At 48.9% G+C, this 10,495-nt stretch overlaps 1 protein-coding gene across 3 annotated transcripts in view; it reads right to left on the reverse strand.

Moving 5' to 3' along the window:
* FHAD1 (forkhead associated phosphopeptide binding domain 1) overlaps positions 1 to 10,495 on the reverse strand; it is a 171,516-nt gene that overhangs the window by 95,966 nt on the left and 65,055 nt on the right. For all 3 annotated transcript variants that reach the window (XM_006145267.1, XM_006145268.2, XM_027770619.1), the window contains 2 exons: positions 5,737 to 5,846; positions 1,384 to 1,620 (listed from right to left, as the gene is read on the reverse strand). In XM_006145267.1, the coding sequence (XP_006145329.1) occupies positions 1,384 to 1,620; positions 5,737 to 5,846 (347 nt within the window). The remainder of the gene's footprint in view (positions 1 to 1,383; positions 1,621 to 5,736; positions 5,847 to 10,495) is intronic.

Below are 10,495 nucleotides of genomic sequence, written 5' to 3' on the forward strand. Positions count from 1 at the left end.
GAATTCCAAAAACCAAGAAGAGAACATGGCATAGGGTAGGCACTCAGCAAATACTTATCTGAATGAATGAGCAAGTGGATGAAGGAATGAAGGAAAGGAAGGAAGGAAGGAAGGAAGGAAGGGACATGGCCCTAGCAGAGTTCTGGAAGGCACCTGGGCCAGTCTTGGCCCTCGTGAGGCTTATAGCATTGGCAGACTCTCCCAGGTTCACTATGCATAAGCCATGTCCTTTTCTAGTGCCCTATTCCCAGCACTGAAATGGTGTACTTTGAGCTAGGTATAGAAGGGAAATGCTGTAGCTGGCAATCAGAGAGCAGAGTCCTCAGGCATGACTACTGTTTAAGTAGCACTGTGTATTGAGACCTAAATTCACCAGCAGTCAATTTCTATTTTATCGACTCTGTTGAATTATAATTTATGTACATCATCAATGACCAATTTTTAAGTTGTTCTTTTTTCTTAAATTAAAAAAATTTAAAGTTATTCTTAAAAAAATAAAAGAAAGAAAGGAAAGGAAATCTAGTTTCAAGAGGAAGGAGTATGGCTGGTAAATTGAGAAATCCCAGGTAGAGAATATTTGTTTGATGATGTTCCTTATAAGTGAACCAGTAACTGTCTTTTGGGTTTGGTAAAAGGTTTCCATGTTTGGGACACTGGGGGATTTCTTCCTCCTCCTTAGCTCACTTTTCCTGGCTGGAACTGAGGGATGGTCATTGGAGCAGCAGCTGTGGTGGCAAATATGAAGTGGAGGTGAGTGTACCGGGTCTGCAAGAAGGCAGACCTGGGTTCACATGGCAACACCACCTCTAAGGCGCTGTGCAGTCTCTAACCAGTTCTTGGGAGTCTCCGGGCTGCTTCAGACTTCTCATCTGTATAACGGATGTATCGGAGGACTGTGAAGTTTAAATACATTATGCAGGCTGGCTGTGTGGTGGGGCAGTGACGTGCTGCTCAAGAGAAGCTCGATCCCACATGGCAACCATGGTTTGACTCCCCAGCCTGGTCAACTTGAAACTCTCTAGGCATGCATGAGTGCCCAAGATCTGATGGGCTGGAGGAAAGGAGGAAGGAGGTTGCAGTATGGATGACCCTGTGGAGAGTGCCCCCTCTCCTTCTCTCTCTCTTACCCTCTGTGCACAATCACTCTATCATGAGTAAAGGAAAACACGCATTATCCGTTTAAAGTACTTTCTGCTGGTGCTTGCACATGGTTAGTGTGTGATACGTGCTAGCAGTGTTCTTCCTATGCTCACGACCCACCAAGTCCCTCATCCCTGTGGATTTGTGCTCTGAACCACCATGCTTTGCTGACTATCGACCTTCTGGATGGCTCTGGCTTCACATCTGTCACCTTGTGTCATGACTATCGCTCCGAGTCCTTACCTGGCTTTTCAAGCTCTGGATCTCTTTCTGTTTGGCACCAATGTCTTCATCCAGAGCCTGAAACTTCTGCGAGATCTCCCTCCCGTTCTGCCTGGAGATGGTTGTCTCAGACAGCTTCCGACTCAGTTCAGCCACTTCGTTCTGCAAGTTTACTATCACGGCATCTTTGTATTTGGATTCTATTTCAAAATCGGAGAGACGGCTCACCTCTTTTCCCAGCAGCAGAATGATTTCATCCTGAGTGGAGAGCAGATGAGAAGCTTACTAGGTATGGGTCCAGGGGCAAGGCTGAGCCCATGCAAAAAATGGAGGAAAATCTAATGTCGTTTTTCTGGTTGGGTGAGGGCAGGCAGGGAGGGAGGAGGCAGAATTTCGGGGTCATGCTGTCACATGGAAAGCCTTGTTGAGACAGGAGTTTGGTTAAAACGACATACTTGTCTACAGATTTCTAGAATGAAGTTTTAACCTCAAAGGTACAGATATGTTCCTTTGCTCTAAAATGATAGTTTCCTATCAACAACAATCCCACACTTGGGAACTTCTGTTGCCAGCAAGTTTATTTATAATATTTTTAGGAATTAACTTACCAGGTCTCAGTCTAGCACACTGGGGACCTAGGAAAGGGAATTAGGAGAATGACACTCTATTCTAGCATATTTCAATGATAATGAGGGCCAATTTTTTTTTAAAATCAAAAATGTAGTACATTCTAAAATACTTCTTTCCTCTCCTCTGGGTCTCCCTGCCTCTTTCAGTTATTCCCATAAAAATGTATTCCAGGCAACTGAGTCTGCAAAGTAAATAGAGGGGAATGATGATTTACATGTGTGGACTCCTGGAAATTTGAGGCTGGGAAAAACTCACGGCTAGCAGAATACCCACAGATGTAATTAACCTCCAAAGAAAAAGTTCTGCAGCCAAAAGAATTTGTTGGGTTTCTCAAAAAGGGAAAAAAAAAAAAAAAATCCTCCAACCTTCTCACTAGGGCCAGTGGTGGTTAAAGTGGCTGGATCTCACATGGCCGGGACCCCGCAGCTTGAAGAACATGTTGGGCATGTGTGCATGTGTGTCCAAGAGACAATGGAGGAGCCAAGGTTGGAGACATGACTGAGGCACGATCACGCCCCCTGCTGGGTGTTTTCTCCTCCCTCAACCCCGTCTCTCTCTCCAGCGAGAGTACATGCCCTATAGCAAAAACAAACACATAAAAACCACCGCAACAAAAACTTACTAGTAGTTATTAATAAAACTATCAGGAAGACTAGGAAAAGGAAAATTCCTAGATGTGTTTTCTTATGCAGCTACAGAATTTCGGATCAATTACTTTTGAAGAAAATTCTGCCTTTTCAACAGTTTCTCTTGGTAGGAAAGAGGTTAACATGCAGTTTCTAGCCAGCTCATTGCCTGGGGATTCTCTAAATCTGCCTCAGGATCTTCTATTCTCTTCCCTGGGGACCCACGGGATTTCAGTCACGAGGGAGCCCGTCCAGCGTTGCCAACTGCCGCCAAAGGTCTTTCTTTGAGTCCTTGTGAGCACTGTGGCAAAACTGCAAGGGACGGCCTTGCACAGACTGCATGCTGCCAGGCAGCCCCCCTGCTTCATCCAGTGTGAGTGACCCAGCCCGCAGGCCCAGCCAGGGCCTTATTTTGAGGTAACAAAATACTTCCTGAGCATCTAGGTTCCAGGCTAGATGCTGGGTCCTGGAGTACAAGGAAGCCGCAGTTCGTGGTGTGCCTATGCTCTCTGCCTTTCTGGCGAGGACTCTGGCCCCTTCCTGAGGGAGCACCTCCTACCCTCCCTTGTAATCTCGGTCGAAGTGTCAATCATGTGTCCCGCTCCTTCCTGCCCCTCCTCCCCACGCACATGTGACCCAGGTTCCTTCTGCGTTTTCTCAGAGATTTGATTAAAAGAAGAAGGTCTTGCTTCCTTTTGGATCATAAACGATTATAAGAGGAAGAAGGTCTTGCTTCCTTTTGGATCATAAACTTCATGTTCATAGGCATGAGTCGGCCTCCAGTGAGCTTTCCTGATACAAGGAGCCAGACAATGAGGGAAACATGGAGATACTGGTAGTGGGGCGTGTTCCGATGATGTCATTTAAGCTCCTGCATCCAGCCATGCCTGAAGCTAGTCTGCCTTTAACCGTTCCAGTAAGATAAGCCAGTAAACGCCCTTCTTTCCCTCACCTATTTGTTTATTGTCTCTTGCACTGGAAGGAGTCCTGGCAAGTCAGGACTCATACATATGAAAAAAAAAAATTATAACTGTGATTGCATCACATTCCAGTTTAACAACGGTGGTGGATTAAAAATGGTCTCCGATATTTTGTAGCTTCTGCTGTCAAGCAGTGGTGTCTAGTTCTCTTACCCCTAACTCTAGCCTGGCCCTATGACCTGCTTTGACCATAGCATATGGTAAATATGATGTAAGTGACCTGCAGCAAGTTTTTTTTTTTTTTTTTTTTTTTTTAAGGTTTTTGCCATTGGGCATGTGTACTCACCAGAAAGAGGGGAAGTGAGAAATCACCCTCCCCAGGGAGGACGGCCATATTGTAATCCCTTCTCCTCCAGTCTCCTCTTGGGATTTTAGGCACATATGCACATGTGCTCATCATGATTTTTCAAGTTGTTGGGTCCAGGACTCAAACAGCAGTCGGCCAGGTGGGTGTCCAGTGTCTTAAACACTTTAACCAGTACACCATCTGCTGGCCTGGCAAACAAGTTCTTTAAAATGTTTTTTTTAAATTTGGGACCAGCAGTTGGTATAATGGCTATGTTGCTGGACTCCCATGTAGTCGACTGTGGTTCGAGTCCTGGACCTGGTGGCTTAAACTCACGCCAGGCGTGTGTGCGTGCATGCCCAAGATCCCGAGAGGAGTATGGAGGAGGAGGGATTGCAGCATGGCCATCCCCCCTAGAGGGTGATTTCTTGCTTTCTGTTTCTCTGTCTCTCTGTCTTTCTGGCAAGTACACATGCCCTATAGCAAAAACCTCTCCAAAAAATAATTTGTTAAAATTAAATTTTATTTATTATTATTATTTTTAAAAATTTGCTATAGAGGACACGTGCTCACCAGAGAGAGACAGAGATGGGGGGGATGCAAAGTGAGAAAGCCAGCTGCCAGGTCTGGGATTCAAACTACAGTCAGCACCTTAACCACCACACTATCTGCTGGTGCACCTGCAAGCAAGGTCTTAAGAGGTCATCCAGCTTCTGTCCTGGCCTTCTGGGAGCCCTGAGACCACCATGCTGTTAAAATCCAGGATGAAAAACCACCTGCAGAGAGGTGCATGTCATTCCAGGCTGAGGTCCAGACATAGGAATGAGGTCATCTAAGACCGTCAGCCCCTGACTGCAGTTGTATGAGACAAAAGACACTAGTTGGGGAAACTTCTGGGTGGATCCATGCCTCCTGAAAAGAAATAAGTGGCTATTCAAGCCACGAAGTTTTGGGCTGGCTTGTTACGCAGTGGATGCCTGACAGAGACCCAACTTAGTGCAGCACTTCTCCAAGTCTAGGAGTCAGGCATGGACACCAGCACCGCCCCGGCCTGCAGCTATAGGTGCTAGGCATGGCTCTCCTGTGTGTAGCAGGAAGCCAGGTGGCGTAGGTGCTCTCCTGTGTGTAGCAGGAAGCCAGGTGGCTCTGCTCCTCACAGATGCTGAGAATTGTGGTGGGTATGGGCCCCAATCCTTAGGGAAAGCAAGACATTGTTGGACTCTTTGTTTCCTTTAGGATAAATTTCAGGGTGCGGCTAAGTGGAGCGAAATCAGCCAGGATCCATCCTTCCCAGGTTTGCTTAAATTCACCTGCTCTGACTCCTGCTCCTGTTCTGAACTTCTCTGGGTTTTCAAACGAACAAGTCTCTTTCTCTCCTTAGCTCAGTCATCTCTGATCTGAGCTCTCGCGTCCTTCCATGTTTTCCCCACCACTGTCCCATCACTTGTGGGTGACTGAGTGGTTATCGTGTGGATTTTAGAAGTTCCACCTTAGGAGCTAACCAAACCTGGGTCTGAATCTCAATTCTCCCACCTGCACTGTGCAAACTTGGGCAAGTTGCTTAACCTCTCTGAGCCTCAGTTTTCTTACTGGTGAAGTGAAAGCGATAAAACCTGTTTCGAAGATGGAGAAGATGAAATGAGTTCATGAATGTCAAATGCACAGGACACAGTCCAGTCAGCAGTAGGTACTCAACAAATAGTGGTAGCAGATGTTGTTTCTGATAAAAGTTTTGCTAAGAGGTGGTGCCTTGGAAGCAGGCAAAAAGGGCACTTCTAGGTCACAGAACAAGAAGAAAGCCCCTCTGTGGTCCACTCGCTGCTGAAGTGCTGCCCTTTCCGAGACCTCTTACCTTGTCCTGCTGGGCCAGGTCCTGGTCCACGTAGATCTCCGTGGGGGGCACTGCCTCGGGAATCTCCTCAGGCATGGACTGTACTGGCATTTCCATGACATTGGTCCACACTGAGCCGGGAGAGCAGCAGAGAACACAGGAGAGGCTGTGAGTCTCCCGAAGGCCTAGCGGGAGGTCAGCAGCTTCACCACCACACCACCCACTGCCCCACCATCTGTGAGTGTCTGGGTTAGTCTTCCCATTTGCTTTCCCTGAGATTCACACTTAAAGTAATTGATTTATTTATTAAGATTTATTTATTTAATTTTATTTGTTATTATTATTTATCTTTTAACTTGACCAGAGGGAGACAGAGAGAGAGAGAGAGAGAGAGAGAGAGAGAGAGCAAGTTGCAGGTCCAGGTCCAGGACTCAAACCACAGTCGACCACGTGGGAGTACAACACCTTAGCCACCACGTCACCTGCTGGTCCCAAGTAATTAATTTTTTAAAGTTTATTTTATCATGATAGAGGCTGCGTGCACATGCACGTGAGAGGAAGAGTAAGAGAGAAAGGAGAGAGATAGGGAGAGAGAGAGAGAGAGAGAGAGAGAGAGAGGTAACCTTGCCAGAGCCTTGTCCCACCACAGTCTCCTCCCCAGCCCTCCACCTGTCAGGGTCTTTGGCGCATGTGTGCACCTGGGGTGTTTCTGACCGGTGAGGCTGGGAATCTGAACCTGTGCTCAACCGTGTGGCTTCTGGCGCTGTAGTTCGGTACGCTGCCGGCTGCACCACTCAGGCTGGGCCAAGTCTTTTTCTTTTAACTTATTTTTTTTGTTGTTGAGAAAGAAAGAGACAGAGACAGGGTCCCTGACAGTCTCTCCATGCTGTGAGCCTGCCCTCAGCCTCCCAGCCAGCCCGGTCACAGTGTGCCTGGTGTATTTAGGCGATCCTAGTTACCAATCCCGGGGGACTCCCACGTGCTCTAGCATTGCACGGTGGTGCTGTGGCTAGGCCCTGTACGGCCCTTAGAGTGACAAAGTAGTGCGGGTGCTGGCTAGGGGAAAGGGCCACCTCACTCCCCCTGTGCTCACTGTGCTGTTATGCACCTGATGTGGCCCATTCCAGACTCCGTCTATGTCATGTAAGAGCTGGTGACCTTGGGCAGATCACTCAATCTCTCTAAGCCTTGTCCACATACAGGATGTTATTTAGGGACACTAACAGTCTCTATATAAGGGGGTAGCATGAGGCTCGAATGCCAGATGGTGGGGCCAGTGGCTGGAGTGGTGGTTAAGGTGCTGAACTCCCGCTAGGCTGACTGCGGTATGAGTCCTGGACACGGAAGCTTGCTTTCTCCCTTTCCCTCTCTTTCTCTCTGGTGAGCACAGTGCCCTATAGCACAACTTAACAATAATAATAATACTAATAAAATAAATACATAAATAATAAGTAAAATAAAGACAGCTGGTACGGCACAGAGGTTGGCACACCACGCCCCTGGGGCTCACTCTGGCCCACAGGCTGGATGTGAAAATAAAGTTTTATTGGGACGTGGCCGCAGGCTCACTCGTGTGTCACCCACGGCTGCCTTCCTGCTACAAAGGCAAAGCTGGATGGTTGCGGCTCAGACTGCACAGTCCACGGAGCCCGTGGGATTGACCACTGGCCCCGGGATATCGAGATTCCTAAGAAAAACTAACATATACATATTCGGTCTTCACCTTGTTTCCTGGCACACGGCTCCTAAGTCTTTTGGAATCTCTAGGGTGTTGTGTGTTCTGTACACTGATGAAATGGCTCACAGCTGGGGCTCATGGATAGCTCTGGGATGGGGCTCAGTGTCAGGAGGACCAACCATGTGGTTAGAGAGCTGGAACTTTCCGCCTCACCCCTAGTCTCAGGACGAGGGGGCCGAAGGTGAAGGGGATCCCCAGTGGCAACAACTTGGCCAGGCCTACGCAATGAGGCAGTCGTGAAGGCTCCGAGGACTGGGTCTGGAGCGCTCCTACGTTGCTGAACACATGGCGGTGCCTGGAGGGCATTGCCTGGGAGAGTCTGGAAGCTTCCTTTCCCCAGACCTCACCCTACATAGCTCTTCATCTGGCAATTCAGTTGCGTCTGCCACAGTTTCCTTCGTAATAACCCTGCAGTCCTAAGTAAAGTGTTCCTGGGTTCTGGGAGCCGTTCTAGGAAATGATCGAACCTGAGGAGGGGATCGTGGAGACCCCCAAATTACAGCCGATCTGTCAGAAGTGGTCTTTTGAAGTGAGGGCGTCTTGCGGGGCTGAGCCCTTAACCTGTGGGATCTGACCTGAACTTCGGGTCAACAGTGTTGGAATCGAACTGAGACACAGACACCAGCTGGTGCCGGAGAGCCGCCTGGTGGGGAAGAGCAGCCCCGGCATTTGGGTGACCAGAAGTCTTGTGCTGTGAGACTACAGAGGAGAAGAAAACCGTTTGTTTTTCTTCTTTCCAGGAAAGGTTAGCTGCGCCCTATGTAGAGCATTTTGGCACCAAATGCTGGGTATTTTTATGGTCACGGTATCTTCACAAACACACCTGGATTTACGTCGCAGTGACTCTGCTCCAGTTTGCTCACTCAGCGGCCGGGAAGGTCTCCTGCCATATGAGCGTTTATAGCTGGGCCGCCCTCCTTCCAATAGCAGCACCTCAGTTCACGTACACGTGCTTCCACGGAATTTGACTAGGACCTCGACAGATAGGTAGCAATGCCTGATGTTTTTCTTTTTTTATGTACAGCATTACAGGGGCTGTTTCTATGGCTTGTCACGTGTGAGGCCCCTCTACACGTCCTATCAAACAGATTCCAGATCCCTCACATCAACGCTGCGTCAGATTGTTTTTTGGTGTAGAAATACGTGGAAGAATGTCTATGATTCTGCTTCAGCGATGACGTAGCTCCGAGCAGGGCATGAGCCGCACAGTTTCAATCCCCAGCCGACTGATTTCTGGGTAATTGCCGTGCATGCTTGTCTTCTTGTGAAATGAGAAACGGAGCCAATTGTTTTCAAATGTAATGAAACATTAATGAATATTAACACAAATAATTGATGAAGCCCGCACCTCACATTTATGGATATTTATTTGATCATTTATTCATTTTGATTCTGCATTTTTTATTTATGTTGTGTAGAGGCAACGGTTTCCCTGCAGGTTTCAGACATGTTTGTGGACCTCAGAACCACAGGCCCAGCACTGTCCTGAGTTTCCTGGGGAGCACAAATGGAACGAGGCCTGGACTCCAGTCCTCCCTCACTGTCCATGCACCAGAACAGGCCGGGATCACAGGAAAGTCCTGATTCTGCTTGGATTGTTTTTAATTGCCAGAGGGTGCATGCACGTGCCAGAGAGAGGGAGAGAAAGAAAGAGCACCCCACAATAGGGTGCTTTTAAAAATTTTATTTTGGGACCAGCAGTTGGCGTAATAGCTATGACTCCCATGTAGTCGACCAAGGTTTGAGTCCCGGACCCGGTGGTTTAAACTCACACCAGGTGCATGTGCGTGCATGCCCAAAATCCCAAGAGGAGAATGGAGGAGAAGGGACTGTGGTATGGCCATCCCCTGGGGGGTGATTTCTCACTTTCTGTCTCTCTGTCTCTCTCTCTCTGTCTTTCTAGCATGCTCCCTATAGCAAAAACCTCTCCCTCCCCCAAAAATTAAATAAAAATAAAATAAAAATGTTTATTTCTTCTAATGAGTGTGAGAGACAGAGAGAAACAGCACATTTGGTCCTGAAGCCGCATCAACCTCACCCTTTGGCTAGCCTGGGTCATGGCAAGAGCCTAGACTTGAACCGTGAACCTCCCCACGTGGGACTGCCTTGCAGAGCCTCGTATTGTACTGCTGCACCACCATCTAGCTTTATTTTCCTATAGGCGATAAAACAAATTGAGCGGCTGCAACTCTTCCAAAGAGGAAGTAAGCAAAGCCCTCCCCATTACACCATCTTTCCCTCCGGTGGCAAGTGCATCCACAGCCAAACTCCTCTGGACCTTGGGCCACGTCCCCTCCCTCCCTGCCAGCTGACCGTGGCTTCCCATGGCCGTTTTTACGTGACCTGGCTCCTGCTCCAGCCGCCCGACTCTGGCAGGGATGTTCCTCCAGGAGCATCCCTTCAGCTAAGCTCATTTCCCTTGCCCTCGCCCCACGTTGGTCCGGTGGCAAGTGCATCCACAGCCAAACTCCTCTGGACCTTGGGCCACGTCCCCTCCCTCCCTGCCAGCTGACCGTGGCTTCCCATGGCCGTTTTTACGTGACCTGGCTCCTGCTCCAGCCGCCCGACTCTGGCAGGGATGTTCCTCCAGGAGCATCCCTTCAGCTAAGCTCATTTCCCTTGCCCTCGCCCCACGTTGGTCCTGGCCACTTGCAGCCCTAACTGCTTGGAATGCTCCCGAAAGGCTTGCGGGGACCATGCACTGTTCTGAGAGCTTCCAGGTGTAACCTCCAGCACTCATGACAAGGCTGCGAGGTGCGTGCTGCTCTCAACTCCTTCTTAGAAACCAGGGCCCGGATGCAGGCAGCTTGAATGGGTCACGTGTCTAGGAAAGGCCAACCCAGATGGTCTGGCTCCAGACCGGGACACCCAGCCCTTATGTGATAGGTCCCCACCTATGTGCTGAGTGAGTACACGAGGACCCTCTCTCTCAAATCCTCCCGTTTTTCCTGAATTCAGGAGCCAGCCCACCTAAAGAGCCATCAGCAAGAGCAGAGATGTGAGGGTTGGGCAGTGTCCGGCCATGGGCTGTCACCTCCTGCT

This window comes from Tupaia chinensis, unplaced genomic scaffold, assembly GCF_000334495.1.
Source record: "Tupaia chinensis unplaced genomic scaffold, TupChi_1.0 Scaffold000146_1, whole genome shotgun sequence".
Taxonomy (NCBI): Eukaryota; Metazoa; Chordata; class Mammalia; order Scandentia; family Tupaiidae; genus Tupaia; species Tupaia belangeri.